Below are 17,534 nucleotides of genomic sequence, written 5' to 3' on the forward strand. Positions count from 1 at the left end.
TGATTAGAGCTACAGTCACCACACTGGACCCACAAAAAGGTTCCTTTTTCCAGAAAAAAGGAAAGCTGAACTGGGAACCTTTTTTCAGCAGACCTCTCCCCAACTCCTCCAAACGACATCTAAAGTAGAAACTCTAATCTGGCAGGATGTTTCCGGTAAGCAAGCTGTTATCACAAGACTTAAATCTACCAAAAAATGGTTTGTTAAAATTAGTTTGTGTTCTTTCATTAACCTTTTCGAAAACTCGAACAAAGTATCCACAATATGAATTTCAAGATGACATTCTCAAATTATATTAAATCTGTTGTCTCCATGACATTATACAATTATAATAAGACTTCTTTATTGTTGTATTTGTAAATCCCTTTGTATTAAATTCTTAAATGCTTGCATGCCAGCTTTCTGACCTTAATGTTCAGGGGCAGCCAGGTCCTTCTGAATACTGACAATTCCCAATTTATATTGCTTTCTTTTATTGGCCAGAGTATTGAACACAGGTGTTGGGAGGCCATGTTGCGGCTGTACAGGAGATTGGTTTGGCCACCTTTGGAATATTGCGTGCAATTCTGGTCTCCTTTGGAAGAATGTTGTGAAACTTGAAAGGCTTCTGAAATGATTTACATGGATGTTGCCAGGGTTGGAGGATTTGAGCTATAGGGAGAGGCTGAATAGGCTAGGGCTGTTTTCCCTGGAGTGTTGGAGGCTGAGGAGTGACCTTATAGAAGTTTATAAAATCATGAGGGGCATGGACAAGGTCTTTTCCTTGGGGTTGGGGAGTCCAGAACTAGAGAACATAGGTTTAAGGTGAGAGGGGAAACATATAAAAGAGACCTAAGGGGCAACTTTTTCATGCAGAAGGTGATACGTGTATGGAGTGAACTGCCAGAGGAAGTGGTGAAGGCTAGTAGAATTGCAACATTTAAAAAAGCATCTGAATGGGTATGTGAATAGGAAGGGTTTGGAGGGATATGGGCCGGCTGCTGGCAGGTGGGACTAGATTGGGTTGGGATATCTGGTTGGCATGGACGAGTTGGACCGAAAGGCCTGTTTCAGTTCTGTACATCTCTATGATTCTATCTGCACTTCACATTCATGCTTTTATATTTTGTTTTTGTATACCTGTTAATGTTTTGGAGTTCAATGTTTGTTTTGAGTTAAAACCTCCTGTTTGCATATATTGGAGCAATCTTTGATATGATGAAGGATTTCCAGAGTTTGCTTTCAAACATTCAGAGGATGGAACAGACACATTAAATGTTTTATCATGTTCATTTTCAGGTTGAGTTTGAGGGCAGCATATTTTTAATGTATTTTGGTACCAGAGAATGATTTGTAAAATTCTGTTGGCAGCAGTGTGGAAAGCCAATAAAATGTAACTGCAATGTAGGTGTGTATTTTAGATTATCTAGTTCCATAAGAGTATTTTTAGCAATATTCAAAATGATTTCAAAAGTATAAATAACTGAAATTTGAATGGTGAATTGCCCTTTTCTGCGTACTACTGCATAATCTTTTATGTTACATTAGCTTTCCTAATTGATGCAAACCATCTGTTATTTTGAATGTGTTACTTTTTGTGAACAAAGCTTTACTAATATTACAATAGATATTGAACTTTTAATTCTGTTGTTAATTACAAAAACTGAAAACTTTCCCTTTTCCAGCTATTTTCTTTCTTCCCCTGGTTTCTTAGCGCACGCTGCAAGCAAGTCAGTTTAAATGATCTCTTCCAAGTTCTTACTTTGAAACAGCTGTTGAAGGCAGAGGGAAGTCACAGGGGAGGTTCAGAGGGGCAATTTCATTTCTTTTCATTTTGTGTTTTTTTCCCAGTTTTTGTATTCCACCTTCTGTATTTGTATTGCGCTGTACTTTAAATGTCCTTACGTTAAACTGTGCTCGTTTGTTTTAACTGTTGATTTTAAAAAAGTGTATTCCCTAACTTATGTCCAAACCTTACCTTTCACCCATGAGCCTGCATGTTCTTGGTATACAACACTGGCCTAGCTGGAAGTATTCTTTGTACAGTGTTTTCTCTATCTTGAGTTCCTTGTGTTGATCCACAAGTGCCTTATGAGAATTCTAATTTCAAAGCTGAGAAGCCATTTCTCGCTACTAAGATGAAATGCAGCATGTTTTATTTTTGTCTTTACTTTTGGTTGCTCAAAATATCTAGAGGCAACCTTCCTTTTACATACCAATGAATAGTAAGTATTTTGCTCACAGAGACTCAATAAACATGGCTGAAAAGAACCTGCTGATAAATTACTATAGTGTCCGAGGTAGGAATTCGATGGGATGCCCTGTATGTTGTTCATCATCCATTCTCTCAGCCTACATTTACTCCTCTTTGAATAATGCATCAATTTTATACTTGTCCATCCTTATTGCCAGGTTCTTTCCTGGCTATGCTGCTCCCCTCTGTAACCTCCGTGCTAATATACAACTCTGTGATATAGCTGTAGTATTGTACTCTGCTATCTAAAGAAGAGCTTTTGAAAAACATAATATTTTCATCTGTACCATCACCCTCTCAGGAAGTAAAAAGAGAAATTGCTGGAAAAAATCAGCAAGTGTAGCAGCTTCTATGAAGAGAAAAGAGTTAATATATCTTGAGTCCTTGTTTAGGACTGAATGCTTGCTGCAATTTAGAAAGTCTCTAATCTCATAGCTGGTTCTGTTGGACAGTTATTTTAAATTTGTGTCATCTGCTTATTGACTACTCTGTCATTGAAAAAACACTGGAAGCTTTTTTTTACTATTGCAGAATCCATCTTGACTTTCAACATCTTTAGTTGGGAGTGTAGTGCTGGAAAAGCATGGCAGGTCAGACAGCATCTGAGGAGTAGGAGAATGGATGCTTCAGGTGTAAGCCCTTAATCAAGAATGAGGCTTGTGGGCTGTGGGGTGGGGGGGGGGGCTGAGAGATAAGTGGGAGGGGGGTGGAGTTGGGGAGAAGGTAGCTGAGAATGTGATAGGTAGATGAAGGTGGGGGGAGAAGGTGATAGGTTGGAGAGGAGCGTGGAGCAGATAGATGGGAAAGGTGATGAACAAGTCAAGAGGGTAGTGCTGAGTTGGAGGCTTGGGACTGGGATAAAATGGGGGGAGGGGATACGAGGAAACTGATGAAATCCACATTTACCCCGTGTGGTTGTAGGGTCCTAAGGCGATATATGAAGCATTCTTCCTTCAGGCGTCAGGTGGTAAGGGCTTGGCGATGGACGAGGCCCAAGACATACATGTCCTTAGCGGAGTGGGAAGGCGAGTTGAAGTGTTTAGCCACGGGGCAGTGGGGTAAGTTGGTGCAGGTGTCCCAGAGATGTTCTCTGAAACGATCCACAAGTTGGTATCCTGCAATTTTAAATGAAATTGTTTTAAACAGAACAAAAATGTTCCCACTAAAACCAATGTGAAAGCTGTTGTTAGGTTCTGTAGGACTTTATGCTTCAGAAATAAATAAACATGAAAACATCATACTCTAAATTGAAATACTTCGCTAAACGTATTAGTAAATGATATAACTTTTCTAAATTAGCATTTTTAAGAATATGAAAGTAGTACAGTGTGGTAGCTTTCAGTTAGCCTCCCAGTTGCTGCTGATCCTGATTCCTGAGTTCCTCAATTGCCACACCTTCTGCCCTGTGGCACTTATGGTTACTGTAGATCCTTTCCTCTTTCCACCCTTTTGGTTTGCAGTCTCTTCTGCTCCTAACCCACCTTTTTGTTGTCTACCCTTCAATTTCCCACTTCTGCCAATCCCTAAATCATCCTCTTACTGTCATCTAACTTATGGTCTCTTTGTGTTGCTGATTCAACCTCTTACCCATCATTATGCTCATCAAACTTCCTGCTTCCTGACTCCAACTGAGCTGCGTCCTCTTGTATGTCTGTGCTAGTCTCTCTCACCGTTACTCATAATGAGGTTTCAGGAGATTGAATTAGCAAGTGTGTGTGTTTGGGAATAGGTTTGGTAAGAGTAAAGATTGGGAGAAGGGAGCAAGGTAAAGTGGAAGCCAGAGATTTGCCAGCAAGAGGCTGGGTTAGGAATAGATGAGGCCACATCTCTGAGAGGGCTGACAGCAAGTGGGTGATTTAGGAAGTGAGAGAACCTACTTCTGATTGGGGTTTCAGACCTGCATGAAACAACATTAACACTAAGCTCTCAATGCTAAATGTGAATACCAGTCTGTCTAAATATCTGAAGTTAAGTTAAAAATGAAACAATATTATGGTTCAGTGATAAATGGAGACAAATGTAATGATTTTCTGTTTTACCTTGTGTTGATGCATTCTACAAAATCCAGTGCTAAGGCTGTGTTCTCTAAGTTGTGAGATTGTGATATAACCTGAAAATTCTTGTGTAGTTTTAATTGGCCCTTTTTAGAACATAGAACATAGAATATACTGTACCATCCCTGCAAAAAAAAGGCCTGCATACTTACCTTTTCAGAGTGCTTAGCTGATTCAGTTATTAGAGGATATGTTGGTGCTCAACAGCATTAGTTTCCCAGCAATCCTGTTAATGACATTCTCTTATACCTCTTAGTAACAAGGACTGAACCTTTCTTGTTGCTTTTAGTTGTACTGGCATCCTGTGTGATCTTATTGTTATTTTGCCATATTACTTAAAAAAAAGGTTATGATGATAGGCCATCCACCCAAACTGTTCATTTTTGTGTCTCCAGAGATGTTATCAAACTTGATGGGATTTTCCAGCATTTTGTTTTAATTTCAGATACACAGCATTCACACTTTTATACTTTTTGACTGTAACCTGTAATAATTTCTATGTACTTATTTTAAAGCTGTTCCTGGCTTAGAACAATTATGCAATGCACTTTTTAACAATACAGCACCCAGAAAATTAAGGACTTCAACGCTTTTGTTATTTGTTTGGTTCCAATTGTTGGATAAGTATTCTATCAGTAGATTTTTTAAAATAATAATCTTCTTCTGATGTATGTGTGTGGTCAAACAAAGTACACATTGAAGTGTAAAAGTACTTGCTGTTAAGTTTTACCATCAAAAATCAATTATAATTCTAAATCTAATAATGAAAATATCTGCTGCATCATTGGTGAAGTTAGGATTAGTCATGCCAAATTCAAGCATTGAATCCTGCAGTATGTTATGAATAATATTGGAAACAGAAAAAGACGGGTGAGAGCCAATTTTCACGCTTCTAAATTTAGCCTCTGACATTACAGTGAACAAAGCAGATTTGCAAATTAAATCTTTCAGGTATATACTTCCCAGTAGGTGAATTGAATTCCTTTCTACTCAACTGCATGCTCATGTGCCTCTTAATCATTCTCAGCACTTATATCATGCAATCATTAACATCTGCCTTTCACCACCCACCAAAGTGTGCAAGAAAAGTTAAGGGCTGGTGTTTGTCAGTATTGACTCAACTTGAGACATAATAAAAACTATTTTTATACAAACCACATTTTAAAGTGTTGGAAGTACAGGGAATATGTAGACTACAAATACTCTGTTACAGTATGTGAAGTCCTCTGCTCAGATTGTTGAAGGGAAGCAGTGTTGGAACCTGGGCAGTTAGAGGGAAAAGAAACCTGAGACCTGTAGAAGTTTATTTTTACTGGGAAATCTTCTGTGTTTAAAAATTTCTGAAGTGCTGGTTAACCATATAACTTGTGCTGTTGAAATCTGTCATTCTCTAATGTTGAGGCTTCTGTATGTTCTATTATGGTATAAAATATGGTCTGTTGATGTTCTAAAAAAATCATTACGTGATTTAGCACCTGGTACTTTCATGGAATGAAATGGTTTTAAAAAAGGAACCAAAAATACGACTTTAAATGACTGATAGCATCACTTGTCCATAAGTGACCAAGTTTCAACTTGGATTAGGCAGCTGCAAATCAAACTGAAGTTGATCCATTAGCAGTGAAAGCAGCCAGAAAACTCTCCTGCCCTGCCCCCAACTTAGGCACAAAAAGGCCTTCATCATGTATTTTTGTTTACACCTTTTGAGAATGCTCAAATGTTGGGAATGAAAAGATCCCTTGCAATTATGAAGCAAGGAGACCATTCAGACAACACAAATACACAAGCAAAGTTGTATTTCAAGCAGCTGCTGATGATAGAAGCCAAGTTGGATTTTGACTGCAGAGCTAGAACCAGCTGGAGATTTTGCCCTTTCTGCCTCTCGAAGAAAAAAATGCCCAGTGACAAAAAAAACAAAACATCCACAACATAAAAGATAACTAAAGGAACCAATAATGTTGATGATCCAAGACAGGAGGGTGTAGTCTCAGGTTGAAACTTTGCACCTGAAGGACAGCTTTTGGACTTGAAATTGCATTTACTTTTTTTGCTGGATATGATTCCTTTTTAATTTTGTACCTGAATGTATGGGATTACCTCCAGGCTATATAAATGAGGTTGTGTGTTTGTTGTTTTTCTCGGGGTTAGCAGGTAATACAATTAATATTTTCTTCACTCAAGAAAATCTTGTAATTGGCTCTTTCTTGCTGCAGTTTGACATAGGAAATAGAGATGTACTGGGCACCTTGGCCCAGATGTATTCTATCCCAGGCTGCTGTGGGAGCTGAGGCAGGAAATTGCAGGAGCCCTGACACAAATTTTTAATTCCTCTGTGGCCACAGGGAAGTACCAAAGGACTGGAGGACAGCAAATGTGGTTCCACTTTTAAGAAGAGTGGTAAAATTAAGCCAGGAAATTAGACCAGTGAGTCTCATGTCAGTGGTAGGAAAAGTATTGGAGAAAATTCTGAAGGAGCATAATACCCACTTGGATAATACTTTAAAAAGCATGGGTTAATTAGGGATAGTCAACATGGCTTTGTCAGAAAAAGGTCATGCTTAACAATTCTGTTAGAATTCTTTGAATATGTGATGAAGTATGTAGATGGGGAAGTCCAGTTTATATGAAGTTTAGCAAAGTTTTTGACAAGGTACCATTTGGGACTCTAATTTGAGGACGTTAATCTGCAATGAAATGCCAGAAAATGGCTTTTTAATAGGACACAAAGGGTAGAAGGCTGTTTGAGTTGATGGAGGCTGGTGTCCAGTGGTGCACCATGAGGATCAGTACTGGAACCCTTATACCTTGTTACATAAATAAATGATATAGATGAAAATGTGGGGGGCATGTTAAGCAAATTTGCAGACAACACATAGTTGGTGGAGTGGTTAATAGTGAATAAGATTGTTGTAAGATACAGCAAGATACAGATGGTTTAATCAGTTAGGCAGATGGTATTTAACTCTGATAAGTGCAAAGTGATGCGCTTTGGAAACAGAAAGAAGATGAAGGAGTATAAAAGGAATGCAGCATACTGGGTAGGTTATAGAGGATCAGAGGGATCTGAGAGTAATTATTCACTGATCCCTGAAGTTGGCAGAACACGTGAATAGGATAGTTAAGGCATATCAGTTGGGGCATAGCGTATAAGAGCAAGGAGGTAATGTTGGAGCTGTACAGAGTGTTGGTCAGACCACAACTGTAGTCATGTGTGCAGTTCTGGTCATCTCACTATGGGAAGGATGTGGTAGCTCTGGAAGCGTTACTGAGGAGGGTCACCAGGCTGTTAGCTGGAATGGAGAAATTGACCTATAATGAAAGACACTAGGTAGGCTTGATTTTTTTTCTTTACAGTGGAGGGGACCTAATTGAGGGGTATAGACAAGGTGAATAGAGAGCAGATTAAACGGTGGAGCAGATTCAAAGGGCTGATTGACCTAATTCTGCTCCTATATCTTGTGGTCTTATGACCTGCTTGTATTGAAGTATAAACTCAAACTTCAAGTAAGGTCCAAATGTTAATACCTGGACACAAAGGAGACAGTTGGCTTTGCTGTGCCCAAATTCTTAGATTCTGTCAGAGAGATTTGGGAAAGAAGACTCTCAAACAGTTCTGCTATGCCAGGCAGGGAGGAAAGAACTATTCTTGTTTAGCCACTAGAATGCAGGTGAGGATTGTTTTGCTGAAATGAAGGTTGTAAAGTTCTAATAATGACCGATGCATTGTCAGAGGAATTATATTTGAGTCGATACAGGAGATTGGGTGAAGTGCACTTTGTTTAAAAGGACATTGGAAGATTCCCCTTGGTGGGGCAAAGTAAAGAGATCTTGTTACAACTGGGAGGATCTTGGGACTTATGTGGGATTACCAGTTGATAATTTAAAATCTTTAGTAAAGCGACTTAACCCTGACTCCTCTGCAATATTTGAAACAATAGGAATTTCTGTATTGTAATGATGTATTCAGGTATTTTTAAATGAACACTTTATTTCCTCGTCTCATAAGTAAATTAATCAGGTCCTCATTTCTTGAACGGTTTCTTAATGGAATTCAACTCAACAAAACTGGTACGTAATTGTTTCATTCATTCTTTTTTTTCACCTACAGCTCTAGTTTATTTTATAATGGATCACCATTCAAGAGAAAACGAAAGCATTGTCCCATCCCTTACTGATTTGGAAGGTTTTCTGACAGAGCACAATTCTAACGTTGTTTGGTTGTTTGTTGGTGAGTGCTTACATTTATTGGAAAATATGTTTTTAATCTTTTTATAGGTTTGTCTTATCTGTTTAAATGCAATAGTTTGCAAGTTAATTTATTGTTTCTGCCACTAGTGAAATATTTTTTGTTACGTGGTTGTCTGCTTTTTATGGTAATTAGATAGATACCTTTTCTGAATTTTTCCCTTGTGTGTTTATTTGGGTAGTAGGAGAAGAGTATGGTATTTGTCATACTATTATCCTCGGGAGTTTATTTTATAGTTGGTTGGTTAGTTCTGGCTGATATGTGATGCAGAATAATGATGACAGCAACAGTGGTGGGTTCAATTCCCACATCAGCTGAGGTTACCATGAAGGACTCTCTTTCTCAACCTCTCCCCTTGTCAGAGGCGTGGTGACCCTCTGTTTTAACCCTCCCAGGCTGTGGAAAGCAGCTTTCAAACTTTGGGCCACTGTAGGATTCACCTTCACTCTCTTGCGACTGCCTCCTGCAGCCACAGAGAACCAGAACCCACTTAGCAGTAACCTGGTGGTGAAGAGGACAGGGGGAAGGAACATGTAGGTGGCTTAAGTTTGAGAAAATTTGAGTTAGTGAAAGGGAGATGGTGCTTTGGGAGGTGAAGAAGAACTGGGTGAAAAAATGTAGATAATTAGAGAGAGAGAGAGACAACATGGACATGGGGCCTCTGATTTCCTCCGGAGCCAAGCAGTGTCAGAAAAATATAGTTTCGAAGAACCAGTAAACAGTTGAGTGAAATCTGGAGATTGTACTGTGGAAAGCATGGAAATGGAGAATGAGGGTTCTCGCTGTTTTCTCGGAGAATCATAAATTCCAATGCATAGAAAGTGTAATGCAGGAGGGCTGAGTATGGGTTGTTTTCAATCTTGCTAATCAACTTTGGAGGAGGAGTTCTGCTCTTCCACACTCCACTTGACACAGAAGGGGAAGCAAAAAACTTGATCTGCCACTTCAGCTGTTTTCTGTTTGTTAATGATCAGTGGTTAACTGCTGTTGAACCGGGATGATATGTTTTGGGTGTATTTCGTTGAATGGTCCTAAAATAAAGAGCCTTATTTGCATATTTAAATTGAACGAAGACTGATTTTAGGTAATCACCAGGATGACAAAAATAATGATTGGGTTCAAGATGTTGCATCGAGGAATTGCTGCATGTTGAATCTGTTTGAGCGTGCATTTTAGCCTTTGCCCAAAGAAGAAATGGAAAAATTAGTGAGACTCTTGTGAATTTGGACTCTGTATGCCCAAATAACTGCCCAAGTGGCCAAGACTTTCAATTAGACCATCTCCTTGGGATGTAGAAACTTTAGCACAGTCTGACCCAACTGAGACTTTGGCATCTTCATGTGTAAATATGGGATTTAAAATCAAAAGCATGCAGATTGCTACTCATGGTAAGGTACCACCCATTATTACAGCTAGGAATTCTTGACTCATTACTTGGCTATCTGAAAATAAGAGTGAAGAATGATAGTGAAAACTGGACTCAGTGTTCTTTTCCCTCCAGATTTTCTTGATGATTTGGATTACTAAATTAGTCATTTAACAGTTCTGTGGAATAATCCAAACCTGTTGCTTTAAAGGATTTGTATATGTAATTCAGTTGTGAGGATTAACTTTATTTTGAACTTCAAACATCTGAATGTTATCTAGCAGCCATCTAGGTTCAGAACTAAAACATGCTTCTGCATTGTGATGTTCCTGAGGTTACTGTTTAAATTTACGGCTGCATTGAAATATGCATACAATATATTCATGTTTTATTGCATTGCAGTTGCCTTCTGGAAGTCTCTTCATTAATAAATGGAGCATATTTGATCAATACTGTTGGTTTGATTTCAGATTGAGATAATTTTATGAATGAGCAAAATTTCTTTTTGTGTTTTCAAAACTAGTGCTGTCTTATTGTTTTTGTCCACTTTTATTTTTGATCCCTTTCCATACTCCAAGAACTAGATGGATGCTTTGATGTGGTGGGTCAATGGAGGGCAGGATGCAAAAGACAATGTAGGGGTGGTGTGTAGTGTAATGATAGAATTGGGCTAATAATAAATTATCCTGTCAGGACTTGGTTCTGAATATCAAATAAAGAGCAACTAAGATTTAAAAAAAATGGATAGATTCAGCAGGTCCAACAGCATTTAGGGTGAGAAAAACAGTTACTGGAAGTTGGTGACCTTTGTTAGAGTAACTGTTTGAATAATGTGGAGGTGCTGGTGTTGGACTGGGATGGGCAAAGTCAGAAGTTACACAACACCAGGTGATAGTACAACAGGTTTATTTGAAATTGCTTTCGGAGTGCTACTCCTTTGTCAGATGAAATGGAAGAAAGTGCACAGGTGCAGAATTTATATGCAAAGAGATATTGGCAAGATAATTCCAGGTAATTAATAATGTCAAAAGATGAATACAGATAGTGGAGTCTTGACAGGCTGAGTTACAAGGGTTTGCAGGTCACTGGGCAAGTTGGTGTTTTCAGAAAGGTGTGAATGCAATACTACTTGCTTGTCTGGTGGCAATACCAGTTTAATGAAGTAAATTGTAGCGTGAATAGTGATTCAGTTATGTTTTTATCTTTTCCTCTTCCTTTTTCTTATGTTGCCCATATTTTGTACACTGCAGTTGCTGAATTTCCCTTCCCACTGTTCTAATATTCTGCCTTCCCCAATGTTTCAAGCTATTTAATAAGTTTTTCATTCTAGAAGTAACATCTCTCAACAGGAAGGATGTGTCTGAGCTTTAGGTTTTTTGCTTTCGGAAAGGATGTGAATGCTTCTAGCTATCAATAATGGATCATGACTAACACAGAGTCTGACTTTCTTTTCCTGGTTTCTAAACTTGATAGTCATCTTGTAAGGTTGGATTAAGTTATAAATTTTAGAAAGAATTGAGATTTGATGATAAAAATAATCTCTGTAGGAAATTATTAAGGTTCTCTAAGTTTGCATGTCAAAACGATTGTATATATCTTATGTACAAGGTAAAGTTACCTATAGTCTTATCAGATCATAGGGCTGCTCTCATTGGAGAGAGAGGGATGAGGTGGTGGTGTTTTAACGAGAGGGTCATCATGCCTTAGGTGACAGGAAAGGTTGAAGAGGAGAGTCCTTAATGGTAACTTCTGCTGGTGCCAAATTGAACCCAGGCCATTTGCAATAGTTTGCATTGCAAACGAGTTGCACAGCCAACTAAGTTAAGTAACCCCCTACTTTTTAATATGTGTATTATTGTAATCTGTTTGTTTTCTTGGTCGTTTTTTACTTAGGAAAAGAGCAAATTGATTGCTGATATATCAGTTTTAAGAACTTTTATGCCATTCAATCATCTGGGCACAGAATTATTCATGTTTTAGATGGCAGTTTTAAGGGACTGTTGCATGGCATCTGAGGCCATTCTTTAATTTACGTGTATAGTTATCTCCTGTGTTCACACACTTCAAGCTGTAATTCATTGGATAAAAAAAATTGAGTGTTTTGCTGAGGTACTCGATTAATGCAAGCTCTTTCTTTACAGCCACAATCCTGTCATGTGGATGGATCATTTATCTAACTTACTACAATTCCCGTAATTTAGGATTGATACTGACTTTGGTTCTGAACAGGCTGTATAAAAATGGATATGTTCACATTGGTAAGTTTTTAAAATAAATTTCGTTTATCATCAGCATTGAGACACCTTTTGAGGATTTATTCGGAAGAAAAATTAATATTTTGTTTGTTCCATTTCAGAGTCAGGACAAATCGATTTTTATTTCATTTGAAAATAATCTGTTTTCCTGTATTTTACAAAAGCTAATAAAATGCAAAAGAACATAAAAAGCATTTTCAGAATATGAATTTACATGTATTCAAAACTGCTTTCTAATCAATTTCTATTTATGAAACCGTATGCAACTGAACTGTACAGTATGAAAACATTTTCAATTAAGCATTGTTATTCAAGCATGAGCCATATAGCCTCTGCGCTCAGCTATTGAATAAAACCTTGTTTCTTCATATTCGTTTTAACAAATCTTTTGATGCTCTTGTATCAGATAAGCTGATTAATTATCTACCTTTTTAATAGGTTCATTTTCATTCTCTGTACTATCCGGAAAGGTCATGTTTCGTGAAATATATTATATTAATGAAGATGTGTCGATCAGGTAGGAACTGATTCATACGGAACTGAAAGTTGAGCAATTTTAGCATAAATTCCTTTTCAATTTTGCCAGTGTGAATTTAAAAAACTTAAGTTAAAAGTCATAGAGATGTACCAAACAGAAACAGACTCTTCGGTCCAACTCGTCCATGCCAACCTGACATCCCAACCCAATCTAGTCCTACCTGCCAGCACCTGGCCCATATCCCTCCAAACCCTTCCTATTCATATATCCATCCAGATGGGCGGCACGGTGGCACAGTGGTTAGCACTGCTGCCTCACAGCGCCAGAGACCCAGGTTCAATTCCCAACTCAGGCGACTGACTGTGTAGGGTTTGCACATTCTCCCCGTGTTTGCGCAGGTTTCCTCCCACAGTCCAAAGATGTGCAGGTCAGGTGAATTGGCCATGCTAAATTGCCCGTAGTGTTAGGTGGGTTGCGCTTTGGCGGGTCGGTGTGGACTTGTTGGGCTGAAGGGCCTGTTTCCACACTGTAGGTGATCTTATCTAAAAATGTTGCAATCGTACGAGCCTCCACCACTCCCTCTGGCAGCTCATTCCATACATGTATCACCCTCTGCGTGAAAAAGCTACTCCTCAGGTCTCTTTTATATCTTTACCTTTTCACCCTAAACCTATGCCCTCTAGTTCTAAACTCCTCCACCCCAGGGAAAAGACTTTGTCCAATAGTCCTATCCATGCTCCTCATGATTTTATAAACCTCTATAAGGTTACCCCTCAGGTTCTGACGCTCCAGGGAAAACAGCCCCTGCCAAGTCAGCCTCTCCCTATAGCTCAAATCCTCCAACCCTGGCAATATCCTTGTAAATCTTTTCTGAACCCTTTGAAGTTTCACAACATCCTCCAGAGAGGAAAGCGATCAGAATTGCACGCAATATTCCAAATGTGGCCAAATCAATATCTTGTACAGCTGTAACATGACCTCCCAATTCCTGTACTCAATACTCTGACCAACAAAGGAAAGCATACCAAATGCTTTCTTCACTATCCTATCTACCTGCGACTCCACTTTCAAGGAGCTATGAAGCTGCACTCTAAGGTCTCTTTGTTCAACAATAGTCCCCAGGACCTTACCATTAAGTGCCTTGACATTGTTTACAGAAATTTACATGTACAGAATGCAAATTAGGAAATACTGCAAAATGCTTATGATGTAGGTTTCTTTTCTTTAGAAAAGATAGAATTGAGTTCTTAATTTTCTGTTTTTGCAATTTCCATGTGGCCATACTGTAGATAGCCTCCTCTAAAGGTCCTCAGCATCATAGGTGCCAGTCTTCAGCCAGTTCAGTTCATTCCATGTAGTATTAAGAACTGGTTGGAGACTGCAAAGGCAATGGGCCCTGACAGTATTACAGCAATAATATGGTGGTATGACAATGTGATATGTCCTGAAGATCAGGACATCTCCAACCCAGTCACATTACAACCCTAATAGACGATTCTGAATCATCAATAAAGTAATGGAAAATGTCAGCAACAGTGCTATCAAGCAGCGTCTGCTTTGCAACAACCTGCTCACTGGTGCCTGGTTTGAATTCCACCAGGGCCATTTAGCCCCTGACCTCATTACAGTAGTGATTCAAGCATGGATAAACGACCTGAATTCCAGAGATGAGGTGAGAGTAATTACCCTTGACATCAAGGCTGCTTTTGACCAAATGCTGCTTAACCACTTCCGGGCGGCACGGTGGCACAGTGGTTAGCTCTGCTGCCTCACAGCGCCAGGGACCTGGGTTCAATTCCCACCTCAGGCGACTGACTGTGTGGAGTTTGCACGTTCTCCCCGTGTCTGCGTGGGTTTCCTCCGGGTGCTCCGGTTTCCTCCCACAGTCCAAAGATGTGCGGGTCAGGTGAATTGGCCATGCTAAATTGCCCGTAGTGTTAGGTAAGGGGTAAATGTAGGGGTATTGGTGGGTTGCGCTTCGGCGGGTCGGTGTGGACTTGTTGGGCCGAAGGGCCTGTTTCCACACTGTAAGTAATCTAATCTAATCTAATTGAGAAGGACAAGGGCAGCAGACACATGGGAACACCACCAATAATAAGATTCCTTCAAGCCCCACACCATCCTGAGTTGGAAATAGTCGAATGGAATTGAATGAGTTTTATTTGTGGGCGGCACGGTGGCACAGTGGTCAGCACTGCTGCCTCACAGCGCCAGAGACCCAAGTTCAATTCCCGTCTCAGGCGACTGACTGTGTGGAATTTGCACATTCTCCCTGTGTCTGTGTGGGTTTCCTCCGGGTGCTCCGGTTTCCTCCCACAATCCAAAGATGTGCGGGTCAGGTGAATTGGTCATGCTAAATTGCCCATAGGGGTAAGGGGTAAAAGTAGGGGTCTGGGTGGGTTGCGCTTCGGCGGGTCGGTGTGGACTTGTTGGGCTGATGGGCCTGTTTCCACACTGTAAGTAATCTAATTAGATTAGGTTAGATGGAAACAGTGTGGAAACAGGCCATTTGGCCCAGCAAGTCCACACCAACCCTCTGCAGAGTAACCCACCTGGACCCATTCCCCTCTGACTAATGCACCTAACACTATGGGCAATTTAGCATGACCAGTTCACCTGACCTGCATATCGTTGGACTGAGAGAAGAAACTGGACCACCCAGAGGAAACCCACGCAGATATGGGGAGAATAGCAGTGCTAACCACTGAGCTACTGTGCCGCCCCAATTGTCACTGTACTCCAAAGTACAGTGAAAAATTTGCTGTCACCGCATTGCAGCACCGTCTTCGGTAAAATGGTACTTAGGTGCAGATACTTAAGATCAAATTCTTAGGAAACAAAAAAAAAATTAGAACATTAAGAAATAAGCATTCTAACATTACAGGTCATAGGAATAAGTCAGTAAAATAAAAAGTACAAAGTTTAGAATATCAGTCTTTTTGACCTAGTCTGCGCTGGCAACCACCAACATAGGAATCGCCCCATTTCAGGTACCATCTCTTCAACGCTGGGCTTACTTCGCTGAAGCCACTGAATCCACTCTAGCCCTGCAACCAAGTCTACTCGCTCTGCTGCCAGGCCAGGCTGCCACCAGGCCATGAGTCCTGCTTTGGCTGCAGATATGACCTTGGTGGGAGCACCATCTTGAAGAGTCCACTGCCGCTGTCAGAGGATTTTTATTCCTGGCCCTGAATGCTGGGAGAACAATCCTGCTGCAGCTGCCACAGACCCCCGAATGCAGTCTCTACTGCTGCCGTTAGCCCCGAAAACTGGGAGAACGACCTTGCTCCTACTGGCCCTGATCGCCAGGATCCTCACTGCCGCTGCCACTGCCTCCAATGGCCTGGAGAAGCCAAATCCACCATTCCACATGTGGCCTGCTCTCACTGCTGTGCTAGTTCTGCTGACCAATCTATCACAGAGAAGATAAAAAAAAAACACACTTCTCCTTCACAGAAAATAGTACAATAATGCTCTGAGGTAGCAGAAAGAGCTGCTTCAGAACTGCTTCAAGTTGGTGGACGAGACCATATCTATAAACCAAGCGAGAACGTTCACCACTGTCACAGACTTCATTAACAAGTGCTTGGAGGACTGGGTGCCAAAGAAGTAAATCCATATGTTCTCCAACTGGAAATTTTGGATGAACTGGGAAATCTACTACCTAGAAGATCAAGTATATGGCATTCAAATTGGGGCCACCCGGATCTATGCAGAAAATCCAGATATGACCTCCACAAACGCATCAGAAATGCCAAGAGGCAGTACCTGACCAAGTTAGAGGCCCAAACCAATTAAACAGATCCCCGTTACCTGTGGCAAGGCCTGTACACCCTAACTGGATGCAAAGTGAAGCAGAGCATGATAGTGGACAAAAACACATCCCTCCCTGATGCGCTCAATGCTTTCTATGCTTGCTTTGAGTAGAATGCCAGCTGCGCAGTGTCACTTGCCCCAACAGTCCCAGACACACCCGTTCCCTCCCTCCTACCACTGGAGATGTCAGACTGGTCAATCTTCGGAAAGCAGCGGGCCCAGACAATGTCCCCGTCCATGCACTTAGATCCTGCGCAGACCAGCTGGTGGAGGTATTTGCTGAAGTCTCCAACCCCTCCTTGCTACATGTCGAAGTCCTCACCTGCTTTAAGGAGATGGCCATCATCTCAGTGCCAAGGAAAACACATGCAATGTGCTTGAATAACTACGGCCTAGTGGCCCTGATCTCCATAACCACGACCTGCTTCAAAAGGCAGGTCATGGCCAACATCAACTCTGGCCTCCCAGCCTGCCTTGATCCCCTGCAGTTTCACTACCAGCAAAACAGGTCCACAGCGGACGCCATTTCTCTAGCTCTACATTCATCCCTGGATCATCTGGATAACAAGGGTATATCTTTAACACCATAATCCCTTTCAGACAAATCTCAAAACTCTGAGACCTCAGCCTTAGCTCTGCCCTCTGCAGTTGGGTCCTCAGTTTCCCGACCCACAGACAGCAATCACTGAAGGTAGACAATAGCAACTCCTCCCACGATAATCCACAACCCTGGTGCCTCGCAAGGATATGTTCTCAGCATCCTACTGTACTCCCTGTACACTCAACTGTGTAGCCAAATTCCAACTGTGTGCCATCTACAAGTTTGTGTGGTAAGACTGATATCAAGCAGTGATGAGTCAGAATGCAAGGAAGGAGATAGAGGACTTTGTGTCATGGTGCACTGATAACAAGCTTTCTCTCAATGTCAGCAAAACACAAGAACTGATCATTCCTTTCAGGAAGAAAGGAATGGATACGCTCCTACCTACATCAATGGAGCTGAGGTGGAGAGGGTCGAGAGTGCCAAGTTCTTTGCAGTGATGATAACCAGCGATCTGTGGGATCTCCTACATGGATGCGGCGATC

The 17,534-nt window shown here is 40.7% G+C and overlaps 1 protein-coding gene across 5 annotated transcripts in view; it reads left to right on the top strand.

Annotated features, from left to right (window-relative positions):
• The window catches only part of kiaa1109 (KIAA1109 ortholog), a 407,563-nt gene that overhangs the window by 27,366 nt on the left and 362,663 nt on the right, over positions 1 to 17,534 (top strand). For all 5 annotated transcript variants that reach the window (XM_060851682.1, XM_060851684.1, XM_060851685.1 and 2 more), the window contains exons 2-4: positions 8,396 to 8,515; positions 12,041 to 12,157; positions 12,593 to 12,671. In XM_060851682.1, coding sequence (XP_060707665.1) covers positions 8,413 to 8,515; positions 12,041 to 12,157; positions 12,593 to 12,671 — 299 coding nt within the window. In that variant the 5' untranslated portion in view covers positions 8,396 to 8,412. The remainder of the gene's footprint in view (positions 1 to 8,395; positions 8,516 to 12,040; positions 12,158 to 12,592; positions 12,672 to 17,534) is intronic.

The sequence above is a fragment of the Hemiscyllium ocellatum genome, chromosome 36 (genome assembly GCF_020745735.1).
Source record: "Hemiscyllium ocellatum isolate sHemOce1 chromosome 36, sHemOce1.pat.X.cur, whole genome shotgun sequence".
In the NCBI taxonomy this organism is placed as follows: Eukaryota; Metazoa; Chordata; class Chondrichthyes; order Orectolobiformes; family Hemiscylliidae; genus Hemiscyllium; species Hemiscyllium ocellatum.